Source organism: Pistacia vera, unplaced genomic scaffold (genome assembly GCF_008641045.1).
Source record: "Pistacia vera cultivar Batoury unplaced genomic scaffold, PisVer_v2 Contig1418, whole genome shotgun sequence".
In the NCBI taxonomy this organism is placed as follows: domain Eukaryota; kingdom Viridiplantae; phylum Streptophyta; class Magnoliopsida; order Sapindales; family Anacardiaceae; genus Pistacia; species Pistacia vera.
Genome location: NW_022195487.1, coordinates 1 through 17,741, shown reverse-complemented (window position 1 = coordinate 17,741; position 17,741 = coordinate 1). Strand labels below are relative to the sequence as shown.

The 17,741-nt window shown below is 36.0% G+C and overlaps 2 protein-coding genes across 2 annotated transcripts; both read right to left on the bottom strand.

Annotated features, from left to right (window-relative positions):
* Nucleotides 1–47: 47 nt before the first annotated feature.
* On the bottom strand, nucleotides 48–6,498 carry LOC116123329. The gene is made up of 8 exons (XM_031409122.1): nucleotides 6,401–6,498; nucleotides 6,262–6,317; nucleotides 6,058–6,172; nucleotides 4,424–5,448; nucleotides 2,167–3,770; nucleotides 1,857–1,987; nucleotides 926–1,725; nucleotides 48–413 (listed from the first exon to the last, which is right to left on the bottom strand). The coding sequence occupies exons 2-8, from the start codon at nucleotides 6,313–6,315 to the stop codon at nucleotides 273–275; spliced, it is 3,870 nt and encodes a 1,289-aa protein (XP_031264982.1). The 5' UTR covers nucleotides 6,316–6,317; nucleotides 6,401–6,498; the 3' UTR covers nucleotides 48–272.
* Nucleotides 6,499–11,714: 5,216 nt separating this feature from the next.
* Nucleotides 11,715–16,296, bottom strand: LOC116123330 (dihydroceramide fatty acyl 2-hydroxylase FAH1-like). Its single transcript, XM_031409123.1, has 7 exons — nucleotides 16,076–16,296; nucleotides 15,279–15,350; nucleotides 13,997–14,089; nucleotides 13,683–13,879; nucleotides 13,420–13,525; nucleotides 12,309–12,455; nucleotides 11,715–12,059 (listed from the first exon to the last, which is right to left on the bottom strand). Exons 2-7 carry the CDS (start codon nucleotides 15,327–15,329, stop codon nucleotides 11,940–11,942), a joined length of 714 nt encoding a protein of 237 aa, XP_031264983.1. The 5' UTR covers nucleotides 15,330–15,350; nucleotides 16,076–16,296; the 3' UTR covers nucleotides 11,715–11,939.
* Nucleotides 16,297–17,741: the final 1,445 nt, after the last annotated feature.

The following is a 17,741-nucleotide window of genomic DNA, read 5'->3' as shown; positions in this document are numbered from 1 at the left end:
CATGCCTAATAAAATTCAGCACATACCATGAAAAAGAAATTGATAAACTAAGAAATGAGAAAAATCTAAAATTAATTCTTAGGACTTAATAAATTATTCTCTACCAAAGTAAGCTGGCTTAAACAGAGACAGGATACCTCTTCCAAACCTCAAGGTGCATTTAACCAAATAATCAGAGGCAAAGACATCCGGAATTATAAGGACAATGGTTTTTCAAAAACAGAATCAGTAATTGGCAAAGGATTCAAATACGGTTTAAAAAATATTAAATATTATGCCAGAGCAACAGTTTGAACAAACCTTCCAAGCTGCCCCAGGAGAATGACAATAGCCACAGTGAAGCTCTCCTGCATAGATGATTCCAGTATTCTCAACAGTTCAGGGATAATTGTAGTACATGTCCAATCCCATCTCTGCATTTAAAGAGGAAAACAAGTAAAATGTTAGATACAATTCTCCCAGCACCATGTGGAGCAAACAATTTTCCACGAACCACAAATTTTCCCTCTCCGTTCATTTTTTTACCCCTTTGTATTCACTAAAGTAAGACCATTCCTGTTTTCCTTAATCACAAAATAGCATAAAACAATTCTATTTTTTTGGTTTGGGTAGTACATACACATTTTCAGTCACTTTTTAAGAGATTTGTTAAAACATCACAGCTTCAAAAGACAACTCTAGCTATAGTGATTATGCTCCTTAATCACAATAAAATGGCTTCAAAAAATATAATGGCTCAAGGGACAAGAAGCTTCAAAGCTAAGGTATAAAAATGTAATTAGTTACAAAAGCCTTCTTCCAAGGCTGTCAAGTTGAGAACATCTCAAGGTGGCAAACCTTGTAAGTGATCAATCCCACATGACAGGAACAAGAAAGTAGGACATAACAGAAGCATTAACAGTAAAACAAAGATAGGAAGCCATACCATGTTGCATGCAAGCAGTTCCACCAATGATAGAACATCAGTCACGTGGCACAAAGTCATATTGACAACAAATTCTGATTGGAAAGCAGGCATCTCATACTTTTTTAAGAAACATGATTCATCACCCTTCATATCATGAACATTACAAAGCTCTTGGCAACTTTGTTCAGTTTGGTCCTCATGGGAAAGGACACTCATGGTCCTGGACTGAGAACAACTCTTAAGCTTTTCCAGGAGCAATTTAATGGCAATATCTACAGAAATTGCATCCTTTGAAAATGGGCAATCAAGACACGGATGGAACTCAGTTCGAAAGTCACTGGCAGATGGAAAACAAGAAGTTGCACCAGATGGTAAGCTTCCTCTCTCAAGATATGTGACTATTGATTTCATCACAGTCATTATTAAACTATCTTTTTTCAAGGCGAATAACTTCTCCCCACCCAAGTAAGCAAAAATGTGAAGAATTGCCAGCAACAGGGAAGGATCACTCCGCCGCATCCGAAAAACATTGTATACAGCCTCTGTAATATATCCAATGTGATTGGTTGCTACAGATATTGATGCCAATACAATGCTCCCCGCCACCAACTGGTCAGCTGTAGCAGCTTCAAATGAGAACATTGTATTTACACCATCTAAATGGACATTGACTTTTGAATTAATTTCGCTCAATGTTGCAGAAGATCCATCAGTGGATGTCATGACTCTTCCGTCCACAAGGAAATCCTCAATGAGACTGAGCAACTCATCCAAACATAAATCTTTAAACACTCTTCTTGCCTCAGCATCAGACATTACTACAAATAAACATTAAATTCAACTCAATGTATCAGATACATATAACAAGCAGCTTATATAGTTTTGATAACTAGTTATCACATATCATACTCTAGTAAAATATTACATGATCACACAAGAAATTCCATACCTGCATGAAGATTTCTGGCGAAAGACTCTGAGCAGACAGTGAAATCCCTACTCAAAAAGTTCCCAGGCTGTCCTGGAGCAGCTGTTGGGAAGTTGAGAAGTAGCAATGAAAAGAATACACAGGCCTTTTCCCTAAACAAGTCAACAGAAGAAGTAAATTTAAGTGGTGCTGATTTGCTATCTGAATGAGCATGAAATTTCTATATATTAACTACTATGGCAATATCCAACAAAAGCAGACAGTAAAATCAAATAACATCAGCTAATTACAAACATTTAAAGAATCCAAAGATGGAATTTTAATGACTTACTTGGAAAGCAAATTTTCTTCTCTTTTGAGAGCAAGCAAAATCTTTTGTAATATCCACTCTGTTTGACTAACCAATGAGCACCGATCCATACAAGTTTTTGTGGCACAAAATATTCTGGATATACTGCTATTGTCCTTAAAATCACATACTACAGTGAAGGGCTTAGGAATATTATTACATGCAGGTCCAACTTCACTTTCAAAAGGCAGAACTTCATCCCTAGAACTACATGGATCCGATATTACCCCAACCACTCCAAAGTCCTCAAACTGATGATCACAAGCTTTTCCTGGTTGCTTACCACTATGTAAACCATTCTCATCATTCACTTGAGGATCATAGGAATCGACAGGACCTTTATTCTCATACAATAATGTTGTAGAAACACATTTTTTCAACTCACTGGAATTAATCTCCACATCTATGACATCAGAACTGCAAGAAGGCACCATATTTTCTTTTTCATCAGACAAGCCATTATGCAAACTTCTGTCTGCCAAAGGTTCAGATTTACCCATATCAAATGTTTCAGCACCTTGAAATTCAATCTCAGGAAGAGTAGGCGACAAAGGCATTTCCATTGCTGTTCTGTAACATTCCTCATCAACAGGATTCTCCAAGTCCAGCAATTTCATAAAATCTCCATCTGCCATGTCCTCAAATTTTTCATTAGTTTCAAAGTCACTAATAATTGAATCACTAATGCCCTCTGCACATGGCCGTGCACATCCTATTAGACCAATGGTAGATTGGGAAACTTCTCCGGACACCCTTCCATCTTCATGGATATTACCATCAACTTTTTGTGTCTTCATCTGTTCATCAGTGCTCAAAAAACATTGAATACCTACAGTCTCTTCATCTGATGTCTTTCTCTTCTTGTGGCACTGCTCATGCTTGACAAATGAATTCTCTTGAAGGTTAGGTACTATATTATTTACCTCTTCCAAGGATTCATCAAGTTGTTTGTTCAACATATTATGAAAATCAGACAGCTTCTCTTCCATCTGTAGATGCAACTTCTTACCCTCTGTGTGCAACAATTCAATTGATTCAATTGCATCAAGTGCCCTCTTTCTCTTCATATTAGATCCATTACCACTTCCAATGCCAGCAATTTTAAGAGGACTTCTAACACTATCTTCAGCAACCACAGCAAGATTTTTATTGCATTTCATTTTGTTAACTTCACCAGACATGCTGGAATTTGTTGGTTGAGCATTCAAGCTCTCTTCCATAAATTTTGAAGACGTGGTAACAGAAAAAGCACCCCTTCCCTGTGAGCCCACGAATAGTCCATCAGAAAAAGATGCCGAACTGGAATTTATTGCACAACTCTGTAACATTTTTCGGCTAGAGCCTCCAAGCAGAGACTCCAATTTAGAATCTTTAGAATCAATACCTGAAATGGATTCACAACAGTTCCCTCCAGATAAAGACTGCGATGGCACAAGACATTGAAGTGTTTGCCTAAAATGACCAGAGGCAGCACTTGTCCTGCGGCAAGGCTTTTGAAGTTCATTTTCACTTTGAAGGTACATCTGAAATGGCTCTCCACCAATGACTTCTTCCTCCAATGTTTGCATATTTGGTTGGTCCATAACCTGCACAGTGTGTCAAAGCATCCAGTAAAAAACCAGAAGCAGAAGCTAGAAAAGATCAAGGACAAGGAAAGCAAGCAATATGAGGAGCTATAGATTCACAATCAAAATATAAACCGACATTAATTTTTTTTTTTTTTTAAAAAAGGCTCCCACGTCTCATCAAACAAATGAATGACCTAACTATTCCAAAAGCCAATTGATCTAATATTTCCATCTAAAGATATATAAAGTAAATGTATATAAGAAACTGACACAAACACTCAGTTTATTTACAAAAACTATATGACAGTATATGATGCCTACATGACCCAGATAGATCAAGAGAGAGGAGGAGGAAATTCTCTTTTTTTGTAAATTACGTAGCCCACCAGAGTTCTGCAAGTAAGTCTAAAACTGTCCACACAACAAAGTATCAAGTGCAAACTAATGCTCTACCCACCATGTCATTACACTAAAGCGTCTTCATGTAACCTCGTTTCTGAGAAAAATCAATCAGTAGCAAAGTTCAGTAACAAATGTCAAAACCTGTGTGCTATTTTTTCAAGAATAAAGTTTACAAACATCATAAACAAAACAAGCTTCACTATTGAAAATAAAAAATAAATAATAAAAAAGATTGCAAAAGGTGCAAGTAATTAGGTTGACAAACTAACCTTTTCCTTTCTTGGATTATCTATACCTTCAGCCTTGAGCGAGAAACATTTATCAACTAAATCCAGGCGATTGGAAAATTGAACAAGATCTAACTTCAAATGACCTACTACTTCTCGCAAGAGAACATTATGACGTTTCTCCAACTTAGCCACTTGTTTGGCATGCTTTACTTGCATTTTTTTAAACTTCAATTGTTTTTTCAAAAGTTTCATTTTCCCAGAGTCAGCATTCAAATGCTTTTCAGGTGAAATAGCAGAAGCCTTGACCCTTTTTCTAGAGGACTGAAGGTCATATATCTGCTTCTGCAGTTCGTCAATCCTTCCTCTAGCTTCTTCTAACTGTTGGGAAAGCTTATCAGAACAACATTTTTCTTTCTCAACTCTTAGTCTAGTCTCTTCCAATTGCTGACACAAACTTTCAGCACGACATTTTTCTGCCTCAGCCTGATTCCAATTACCTTCTGCTAGCTTTCTTTGCTCCTCTGCTTTATTCCTCTCCGCATCTGCACGTTTTCTCTCTTTGGTTACCTTCTGTTTTTCAGCTTCAAGTTTTTTGTTTCCCTCTGCCAACTTTAATGTCACAGAATGTAATTTCGATTTTGCATCATCAACCTCTTTACCCATTGCCTCCAACTGAAGCCTATATTCATTACCCTTCTTTCCTTCAGTATTTGCAAGCTTCCTTTCTTCATCAGCCTTACCCTTTTCAGCTTTAACATATTTCCATGCTTCAACAGCTCTCTTCTTGTCTGCTTCAGCATTCTTCTTTTCTGAGTCTGCCCTTACTTTCTCTTTCTCAAGCAGCTCTTTGAGTCTATTTATTTCCTTTTCCCCGTCAGAAACACAAACTTGCAGGAGTTTCACATCCTCACTTTTATCTTCAGCATGCGATCTTCCTTTCTGCTGTAATATAGAGATTTCAGACTTCAAGGCAGATATCTCATTCTCCAATGAAACTCTTGCAGCCAATTCTTTCTCTCTTCCCTCTTTCTCAACTTCAGCACGTGCCTGCTCTTCTTCACATGCTGAGAATGTACAAAGTTAAAAATTAATTAAAAAAGAGTGCTTTCATTAAGCCATAGAAAAGAAAAACAAAGAGGGTATATTTGGGCAAAAGCTTCATTACATGATACTAGGCTAATTTCTAGAAACTCAACTTTCTTTTACCTCTGTGACCCAACTAATTTTTCCATTTACTATCACAATTACCAACTACTTTTGTACTTTCCATAAGTCACAATATTCAAAAAGCACCGTTTTCTATCTATCATCAGAATTTCTCACTTAAAACCATTGCATTTAACATCAAACATTAACAAAACCCTGCCTAGTGAAACTCTCCAAAAAAAAGTATAAATGAAATGCAGCATCAGGCTCATCCAAATCAGTTTAACATATGCTATAACAGTTATGTACCCAACAGCTCTGCAGTGAAAACTTGACACATACCCTTCACATTTATAAATTCTAGTATCAACATAACCTGAAATCCAATCAAAGATTTTCAACTACCGGCTCATACTTCATAACTGGATTGATGTTAAATATTACTAAAATCATATGTTATAAGCATGATAACAATGCCTATATTATGGAGAGACTACCAGCTTAATACAATACTAGATCCCACTTACCTTTCCTGAAAGAGAGATTTTCAGCTTGAACCTTATCAAGTTGTTGCTCAAAAAGCTTCAGAGCTTGGCGCAATGCGCTCCGCTTCTCTTGTAGCTGAGAGCACCTACTTCTCCACTGTAAAACATCATCTTCAATTAAAATTTGTTCACCAAAAAAAAAAAAAATAATAATAAATATGTGAGCAAAAACTCTGAAAGTCATACCAATTGACAGCAGGGATTCACCGGCGCTTGCTTTTCTGAACCATCCGCTGCCATTTCTACAAGTAGAAGAACTAACAAATGAATTAAAACTGAAAATAAAAAACCGAAGCCTCGTATGAGTATAAAGAAAGAGACTTACTTGATTGCAGTTAATCGTTGGTCATTGTAAAAACCCTAAACCCTAACTGTCTCTGTTCTGGACGAAGAGAGTAAGAAAGAAAACATGAGAGTTTAGTGTGTTGCAGAGTGCAGGGAAGAGAAACCCTAAGAGGGTATAGTTATCGGTTCGGGTCGGGTTGGATTCAAAGTCGGTCTAAAACCCGGGCCCTCAAAGTTGACACTCGGGCCCTTCAAATTAACGGGCTTTATAAAGACTAAAGAGTAAGGGTTTAAGGGATAAAATAGTCGAGACAAATAAATTAAAAAAAAAAAAAAATTTGAAAATGTATTCTTTTATAAATTGGATGTTTTTGTTTTCTGTTTTTTAGTTAGTCAGAAAATGTGAAAACTAAAATGCGTTTGATATATTTATCTAAAAATAGTATTTGAAAACATGAAAAATAAAAATATATTCAACATATTATCTGAAAACATAAAGAAAAAAATAAAAAATACGAAATTTATTACTGATAGAATTTGAGGTGGGTCTGACTTCTCGCCCAATAAGACCTTGTTGAATGGGAGGATTATCCCCTCTTATAAATTAGAATGCTTGAGCGTGTCTAATTGGTATGGGACTCCAACACTCTCCCTCATGATCAAGCCCATATGTTGGGTCATATCTATTAATGGAGGTAGTTGTTGGCTCTAACTTCTCACCTGTTAGTCAAACACTCAACTCAACTAAACCTGGGCTCTGAAACCATGATAGAATTTATGGTGGGCCTGACTCCTCACCCAATAAGGTCTTGTTGAATGGGAGGCTTACCCCCTCTTATAAACCAGTAGGCTTGAGTGTGCCTAGTCGGTGTGGGACTCCAACACTCCCTCTCATGGTCAAGCCCATATGTTGGGTCATGTCTATTGATGGAGGTAGTTGCTGGGCTTTAACTCCTCATCCACTAGTCAAACACTCAACTCAACTAAACATGGGCTCTGATACCATAATAGAATTTTAGGTGGGTCTGACTCCTCACCCAATAAGGCCTTGTTGAATGGGAAAATTACCCCCTCTTATAAATCAGAAGGCTTGAGCGTGCCTAGTCAGTGTGGGACTCTAACAATTACCAAGAAAGAAATAAAATATACGAAATTTATCACATACACAACCATTAAAACCATATAAAATCACTACTTATATTTATTCGTTTCAAAGATTTTATTTCAAATATGTCAATTGTTAGTTTCCGTTTGCACTTTTATGTTAGATAATTGATTTGAATAAAAAAAAAAATATATATATATATATATATTAAAGTGAAGAGAAAATATAAAAAGAGGAATAAAATTTGTATATAAAGGAGCCCACATCTTCTATTATATTCACTCTTATGTTCAAATCTGAAATACAAGTGTTGATGCGTGATTTTGACACCGACGAAACGCACGTGTGAGATGCTGAGCTGGCCCAAAAAACACACGTGAAAGCAAGAGAATCGAGAGCAAATGCAGTAAGAAAGGAGTTTTAAAGTGGTTCGCATGTTAAGGAAGCAAGTCCTACGTCCACTGATGTTTGTATTAACGATAAAGTTCAGGTCGCTTCAGCGGACTGACTTTAAAATGATAATACAAGGTATGAAATGTTGTAAATCCTAGAGAGAGAGCAGCTAATCCCTCAAATGAGATGAGAGCTCCCAATTTATAGTAGGATAGATTAAGGTTATCATTACTGAATCTATGAGTTGGTGGGATTATCCGTGCAAATCCTTCTTTATGTCACATTGCCCACCTTCTAGAGTAATTCACGCGATTTGCTGCAAGGATTGGACACGTGGACGTCCTTTAGCCTTTCTTCAGTCTGGCGCGCACCCACTGTACCGACAGGAGTGTGCTGCTTGCATCATTACGTGACGCGGCTGCTCCAGAATGTCAGCGGACTCTTCCCGAGGTCTGACCTTTCGCACTTAACCGGGCGCCACGTCAGCCCTATTTTCCCAGGTATAACAACAAGAATAGTAAATAAAATGCTTATTTTCCTCATTTTTATGTTAGAAAAATGAAAATAAAACAGAAAAATGTAGACGAATAGGCCCTAAAAATCAATCCCAATTTCCCAATCAATTTCATATTTTGAAAGAGTTAATGACCTTTTCCCACCCAAATAATGACTTAATAATACTTTTCCACTCATATACTTTTACAATACCACTTTACTACCAAAATTTATATTCTGACGGCAAACAAAGAACAAACTCGATACAGATTGTTAGGGCTTTTGAAGAAGGGAGGCCGATAAGTCTTTTGATGATAAAAGTTTAGATTTTGGTGGTTGGGATTGATCAGAATCTGAGTTGGGAGGAGCGGCTATAAAACCCTAATCGCTCAATTATCGGCGATTGACTAGGTCAACCAGAGTAGGGTTTGAGTGGTTTTGGTGAGTGATAATCAGGGAAAGAAAATGATGGTGGGGTGGGATTATAATAATGCCGAAATCAGAAATTGAATATAAATTTGAGTAGTAAAATGGTATTTTAAAAGTTTATGAGTATAAAAATGTCATTAAGTCACTATTTGGGTGGAGGAAAGGTGGTTTACTCTATTATGAAATCCCCAAATTAGATTTTATGTTTTCTTGATAAGCATAGTGTTGGTCCAATTTGATTTGTGGCGAATGAAGAGAGTTTGATAAAGCATTGAAATATTATGTTGGATATTATCAATTTAAGTATAATTTGTTAAAAAAAATTATTGAAAAAGTATAAATTATTAATCAGTAGTTAGCAGTTACTCAATATTAGATTTAACAGGGTGTAAGGGTAAGTAAATAATTTTATAAAAGTATTTGGCAAATATTGAATTATTTAAAAATATTGTATGATTTAAACAATAAAAGATTAAAAATAATTGACCGATTGTTAAAATCCATTTCCGGCTTTACAATCTGTTCAAACTAGACTAGTTAAAAGAGGGCCGTACCCGCAAGTAAACGGGTATTCGTATCTAACGGGCGGGTATAGATAACCCTTAATATTACCCGTTTCAAAATTACCTGTGCCCGGCTCGCCCGTGAAAACTGCAGGTGGGCCAGGTAATCCAGGGTACCCGTACTTTAACCTAAACCCAAAAAAACCCTAAGCCATTTCTCACTCCTGCAGTCGGTAGCGCCCAGGACCAGCAGCTCTCAATCTCTCTCACGCTCTGCTCTCAATCTGTCTCCCGGAACTCTCCATTTCTCTCACGCTCAACTCTCCGTCTCTCTCACGCAGCTCTCCATCTCTCTCACGCTCAACTCGCCTTCTCTCTCACGAAGCAAGTCTTAATCTCTCTCTCTTTCTTCAACTCTCAATTTAACTTGTAAATGATAAACATTCTTCATCAACTCTTGGCACGAGGTCATAAATTTTAGTAATAAGTATTTCTTGGAGTGGGGTTAATATTACTATTTAATATAAGGCTTTCGTGGTCATAAATGAGTTTTCCTCCTACTTCATCCCTCTCACAACGGCAACTTCAGCACTAATCTCTGCCATCTTCTTCCTCAGATTCCATGCCAAAAACTCGCCTCAAAAGACTAAAAAACATCACCCAATCGCCACCTCTCCCCTGAAGCAAGTACTCCATTATTACAGGCTCTTTGACTTAACGACGGACCTTTCACGCAAATATAAAACCTACAGATTGTCTTCCTTCCATATGATTCTGTTTTTGCGAGTGACCCGCGGGTCGACGAGTCATACATTTTTCAATCGTGAAATTTTTTTACCCGTAACAGCCCTGTATGTACCCGCCCAGCCCACTCGTTGCCTGGTCTAGTTCAAACTAATAACTAATCCAATCATGAGTTAACGACTTTTTCCCACTCAAATAACACTTAATGACACTTTTTCATTCACAAATTTTTAAAATATTATTTTATTATTCAAATTTATATTCTAGTGATGAATAGAGAGCAAAATCAGTCCAGACTACAATGAGTCTTTTAATGATGAAAGATTGAATTTTGGTGATTAGGATTAACCAAAATTTAACTTGGGAGAGGTAGTTGTGCAAACCCTAATAAAATATAAAGTTGGGTAGTAAAGTGACATTTTAAAAGTCTATGGATGGGAAAAAGTGGTTTACTCTAAAGTAATTGACCTATGTTTTTAAGTAATGAGTAATCTCCAATAACTATCTTAAAAATTTCATTACTTAATGTGATGTCTTATTCGCATTGTTGTATCATTCATTTATTAAATTAATGTTTTAAAAACCAACCTAGGGTGAAACCTAGCATAGTTGCCAGGTCCCAGGTTGACCAATTTAACCGGTTTGACCGAGTGATAAAAACTTGTAAAATATTAAGTACACCCATGAAAATTACGTTAAATCCTTATATGTTTGAAATTTAGCAAACACATCCCAAATACAAATCGATCGGCAACACCCCAAATGCAACCCTAATCATCCTTTGATCCCAAACCCCTGAAAATCTACCCAAAATATGGCCAAAATTGGTTTGATTTTGGCAAGATCTTATCGACATCGGTGTTGACATTTTAGGCCGGATCTCACCAACGCCAATGTTGACAACCCTCCCCATCACCCTAAAAATACTCCTTCCTCCCAACCAAAACCCATCTCACCCCACACCCGTTAGCCTCGTCAATCACTAGCAAAAGCTTATTGTTGCCGTTGCCAATTTTTTTCAATTTCCAATTGATTTACTCACCATAAATCAATTCCTTCGCCACCATTACACTCACCGACATCTTCTCTTTAAAAGTCCTAACACTCTGACCTTCAATTATTCGTCAGTCTGTTATCCCAAATTCTAGAGTTTTTGGTATATAGGAAAAATGTAAGTTCAACATATTCGCCAGTCTGTTATCCCAAATTCTAGAGTTTTTGGTATATAGGAAAAATGTAAGTTCAACATAGTGAAACTTTCGGGTCCCAGTTAAACCAACTGGCCCGAGTTTTAAAACATTGCATCAAATTACTACTTCATTTACATTTCACTACCACATAAGATTACTCATCCATATGGCATTATTGTTTGAGTGATTGGATGCATCACTTTTGACTATTATTTTTTGTGTAGTTTTTGAATATAATCCATAAGTTAGCGTTTTGATTGAATCCATTTATGTGATGGATGGAATAGGATTGAAAAGAAATAGAAAACACTCTTTTCTTATTTCTAATTTAATTCTAGATTTTATGAGCTTTCGTTATACATACAGTATTATTGGCAATTAAAAAAAAAGATAGAACTAGGTCACAAGAAGTTTTATATTTACAGTAACTAAGAAAATAATAAAAAATAAAGTTTAAATAGTTAACATAATAATTTCCAGACAGCTCCCTCTCTATTAAAGTTAAGGAATTTTCTTTCATAAATAGAAAATAACAAGAAAATAGCAATTTCATTTATACATAACTTATGATTTATATAGAACTACACCACAAAATTGACACCACCCTTGACCTTGGAAGCAATGGACTAGACTACTCACTTTAGAATAAATTAATAGCAGAAGAAAGAATGTTTGGAAATATGTTATAAGCCAACAATATAATAATGAATCTTCTTCAATCTATTTCTTCTTCGAGGCTGATTTCCTCTGAGGAAGTGTTCCGAACACTCGATCCCATAGCGATGATGTGATTCCAAATCCCTTATCTTGGATTCTGAAGTGATGATTCAAGTGATATTTCTGCAAAACACAAGCAAGATAAACACTTGGTGCCATCCAAAAAAAAGAAAAGATCATTTACGGACACTAACTGAAATGTGAACCCCGCGTTAAGTAATGGAAATTAACAAGGTTTTGAACCAAGGGATGGATTTCAATAATATCGTAAAACTATAAACTTTTTTAATTTCATTTTGAGCAATTTTAAACTAAAATGAGCAAGAGGTAATGATATATCTTTTGCAATTACAAAATATGCACCATTCTTACCTTGAGGTGTTTAGGTACTCCACTTGAGGGCTGACCATGATGCAGGTAGTAATGGGTACAATCATACATCACATAGCCAAGTAAACCACCTCCAAACAAAGCCGGAGTTGTTGATGGAGTTGCTAGAAGCTTTATAAAATTCCATAACTGGCAAGAGTAGGAAATGAAAGGGCAATAAGCAATAAACATACATCTTCCATTAATATACGTACAAAGAGTTACTTCCAATTATTTGGAACTTCAAACACAGATTTATATTATGGGGTTAATTTCATGTTAAGAATACTAAAAATGGCAAATCATAAATGTAACTGCTTTATATAAAGATCAATTTAAATCTTGAAGGATCATATGATTTACTAGAAACATATTTTGGTTTAGAGATTGAATTGAATTCTTCAAGTAGTAAAAGAATATTTGTCACCAAGTCTTAACATGTATTCACAGGGCTTTGTTAAGAAAGCCCTTTTCAATGGTTAAATAATATTTATTACTTACCATTTTAATAGTCTTAATACGTACTCTTAGCATACAAAGAGAACCCTTGAAAAATTTAGTATACTTTTATTATAAGAGTTACAGCCTTTAACATAGTTTGACATAATGCCTATTGGTTGCATTCATTTGCTAAGGTTTGTTTCGACCAAAATACTGAAAGAACCATTTAACAACTTATAGATGTTGCACTTGGGAGTGCTTAATGGAATCCATTATGGTAGTGCCATGCATGGAACAAACAACATTATCTGGAAACAAACGGTCATCCAAGTCAAGCGAAGAACAGTCACAAAACAACAATAAAAATTTTCAGTCTACAATCAGGCACTGCAAATAACATTCACTGCCAGTCCCCAATTACAGTTGAATAAAATTAGTCAATGACCAACTGTACCGTTTAAAAATGGCATTAATTATGGTAAAATTAATAAATGTCATGTCTTCTATAAGTACATCATTGACTCACACCTGCCAAAGATGTTCAGAGCTATATACACATAGAGTTTGCAAGGAAATAATGATTACATCAAGTTAAGCATTTTCTCATATAGATAAATGTGAAACAAGGAAAGTAAAATAATTACTATGATGAAAGAAGGAGAAAAATACATACCGGTATACATAGAACAGCTGTTGCAGCAGGAGGGAAAACAAGCCGTAGGCCATCCATAGGATGCTTATGGTGGCAACCATGAATAAGATAATGAAAAGTATTACCCCTGCAAGTTCTTAACAAAGTTAGGGCATTGGCTAAAGCACAAACAGAGCATGCATGCTCTAATTGTAAGTCAAAAAAAAAAAAAAAATTGCATTAGTGCACCTATATGTTTGTGTATGTAAGGCACAGAAAGGGAGAGAATTAGGGCAAAAACAAACCAATAGCTCTTTGTTTTGATGTGGAAAAGGAAACGGTGCAAAGTGTATTCCATCAACGTCCAAACAAAAATGCCAAAAACCACCATTTCTGCTATCTCTAGAAATGTATGGCCCATTCTTACAGACAAGGAGATGCAGTAGAAAACAACTGGCAGCCAAATGACTGGAATTGCCCACCAGACAGTGCGAGTCAAGAACTGTTTCAAGTAAAAATGAGATATGTCATTTCAGAAGAGGAATTATTATATCAAATAGTATAAATGAGTGCATGAACATAACTAGGAAAATGCTGTGTATAAAGAAAGAGGCCATACCTCCCAAAAGTCACTTTCAAAAAATCGAGGGCCTTCCCTGGTTGGAATTGGCTGGTGAACCCATTCCTCATATGCTTCTCCAAGATGACCAACCTGTAATACGCTCTCGTAAAGTTAAAAATCAGTACTTCAACAAGGCGTAATACCAACGAAGTGAACTTAGCATACCAGAAAAAGTTAATAACATATAGATAAATGGATATACTATAAGTCGAAGTGTAACTAAACTTTTCAAAAACAGTTCTTTCTTTTTCTAGACTTGCTTGAATTGTGATAAGAACCCACTCCAATAACTCAATAATTGGGCTGGGTGATGGGTCTTTCATGGGCTTGGATAAAACTCTCTTTTGAAAACGGGCTTGCCAAGGGAAGGTGTCCAAGCCCTTTATAACCCACATGCCCACTCTTTTCCCTTCAAATGTGGGATCCTGACATTCCACCACGCTTCCACAACTGACGTTCACACCGGCCTCTTTACCCCTTGGATGACTATGCGGATCCCTTTTCCCTTGGGCCTCTATGCCCTTTCTTAGGGTAGCAACCTGGGCCCAAGGTCAGCCTGCCACGCCTACCACGTAGGCGACATCCTGTGAACACAGGATCATGCTTTAATACCAATTGATAGGAACCCAATCCAATAACTCAATAATTGGGCTGGGCCATGGGTCTTTCATGGGCTTGGGTATAACTCTCCCTGGAAAACCGGCTTGCCAAGGGAGGGTGCCCCAGCCCTTTATAATCCACATGCCCACTCTTTTCCCTTCAAATGTAGGATCCTAACAAATTGCATGTGAGTAATCGGTAAAATTAAATAGATCGTTTGGAACTTGGCTTGTTGAGTAGTTGACATAATGATGAAAAATTGAGAAAAAAAATTACAAGAGTAACTTAATCCCTCCTTGAACAAAGATCCTCAGTGTCTCTATCATTCCTTTTGCAATAAATAGGTGATACACAGAACCACTACCACATGAAAGTAGAACGCCTGTTAGGTCCTTATATTCAATATGATCTCAGACAATTAATGCTCTTATGTGTACATGTGTTTGCACACACATACCTAGTGGTCAATACGAACAATAAGATGATTATCTACCATCAAAGAAGAGTTGTTTCCGCTAAAAGTTAAATGATTATATGATATGTTCTTTATAAATATCATCAGTCATTAAAATGTCAACAGCACAAGGTAAATTATGATTAGTCATAGATAATTGGCTCAAACAAGTGCTATTAAGAACATGTGATTTACAAGGAAAAAAAACAGGCAATTCAAATCTACCTGGAAGACAAGAGCCTTGTTCAAATCAACAGTGAATTCCTGGGCGACCATCTTGGCAACTTACTATACACACTGAAATTACACATAGAAAACACAAATGATTATGTAAAAAAAAAAAAAAAAAAGCAAAATCAAAACATAAATCGCCCAATAAAGAAAATTACCAATAGCATAACATCCAATGAAACCTTACTTTTCCATAACATCCAATGAAACCTTACTTTTCCATGTTTGGAAAAATGTCCTGGGAAACATTACTAACTACTCGTAAATTTAAGTTCTGATTCAAATTGAATGTCTTAATGTTCACTCTTTTGCCTTTTTAAATAAGATAGACCTTCCTTGCAAACAACGCATACCATCAAACAATGACTCTCCAAAAAGATATCCTTTCAGCCTTTTAACTAATTCTCATGGATCCCTGGCCCCAGTGAATCAAAACTAAAAGTCCTAGCGACACAATACTTAACATTGACTCTTCAACAATAAGGAACATTTAATTTCACAACCTTTGTCTTCAAACACAAAATGACTAAATTACACTAAAATATCTTAGCCTAATACAATGTCAAGAGTTTATCGCCATCTGTTACAGCTCAATTCCGCCTAATTTAAAACTTCAATCACGCAACAACGAAATCTTCATAATATTTTCTCGGAATCCAAACAGCATAACACTCCAACGAAACAGAAAAATAGACAATGCAGTTAAAAAGAAACGCGTTCAAACAAGAAATCCGAAACGATTCAAAATATGGATCTATAGTAAATAAAAAACACACACAAAATGGACAAACCGAGTACAATGCGGGCCGGATCTGAATCCAAATGCCAGAGTTTCTTTATCTTTAACGGCGATGCAACCGCCGTCAAGCTTCCGCAACACGGACAACCAGTGTCACAGAAGACAGTTTTCTGTGATTGGATTCTTTTTTGAAAGTGGTGAAGTGATAGGAGAGGAGTTTTGGCCTTTGGGAGAGGTGAGGAAAAGTGATTCGATGTTTATAGCAGTATCAGAGGTGGGGGGATCTGGACCGTTGATTTTAAATGGAATAAGAGAATCAGGCCAGCAGATTTTCATGTTGGATTCTAACGGTTGCCAGTCTGGCACTTTTGAGAGACAGCTAGGCATCGATTTTATTTTGGGAAAAACAGGACAGGGTGAATGCAAGGTAGAGGTATTAGTGAGTTTTGAGGCTGACGTGGCGGGAATTTATTGGAAGCAAGGGGTTGTGTTTCCTGTGTGTTGAGGACTACGATGTCTACTGTGTAGACGATTCCTTGTAACGAACAGTCAGCAGTCAACGCTACGCCTTTTTCTCTTAGAAGTTAGAAGTAGTTATAACCTAACGTGCCAGTACGGTATATTGGGTCTCTAAGTTTGGATACAACTGTTATTTTAGTCCAGTAAATTCTGAAAGTGAATTTCCATTACTTTTTTTTTTTTTTTTTTTTTTTAGTAATACTACACCCACAGCCCATTCTTACAATCTCAATATGACAGTTAAGTTGGTAATTATCACGTCAACTCTCACCATAACCAAACACTAAATAACTTTGACTAGACACGAATGGTCTTTTCTTGGGGACGGATGATCGTTCTTTCATAAGAAATTGATGTTTCTTATGAAGGAATGATCGTTCATTAATAAGGAATAGAATGAATGATTTTTCTTTCATTAGGAACATTCATTCCTTCAAGGAATAGTTGTCCTTTCATAAGGAATTTCCTTATGAATGAACGAATCAATTCTTTATGAATGAATGATCATCCCTTCATAAGGAATATTTGAACCTTGTAAATGAAATAGCTATTTTAAAAATGATCGTTCATCTATAAGGAATAGCCGTTCATGTTTAATCAAAGTTGTCAGTTGATGTGATAGTGTCAACTCTGTTGCTATGTTAAGGTTGTAAGAAAATATTGTGGAATTAGGTTGTAAACGTGGTATTATTTTTGTTGTTGTATTGTTAGAATTTAATATATTAGTGATGGTGAAGGTTTGAAACAAAGGCTTTTCAATGTAAAGTTTATTTTGTCCTCTTGGTCTTAACCAAATTGATAAAAATAAAATTAAACTTATTCAAAATATAAAAGTTCAAAGACCTTAGAAAATAATAATAATTTATTTTAACATTAAAAAATGTGATGATATTTTTTTATATTTTATAAATATATAAAAACAGAAAAATTTATTTCCTCTTCTTTTATCTTCATCACCAAATTTTTTAAAATTATAATCCTCTTCACATTGGTAATGAAACATGAATATATTCATACTCTTTTGATTAATATATATTAACAACCTATCACAGCTTGGCACTACCAACAATTGTGAGAGTCAATGGAGAAATAAGGATACACGAGATTCTTGGAGAAAAAAGGGTGAAGACTCTCACAATCTAGCCTCAATTAGTGGAGAGAAGTTGAGTGATCTTGGAGCTCTAACAGTAACATGTTCA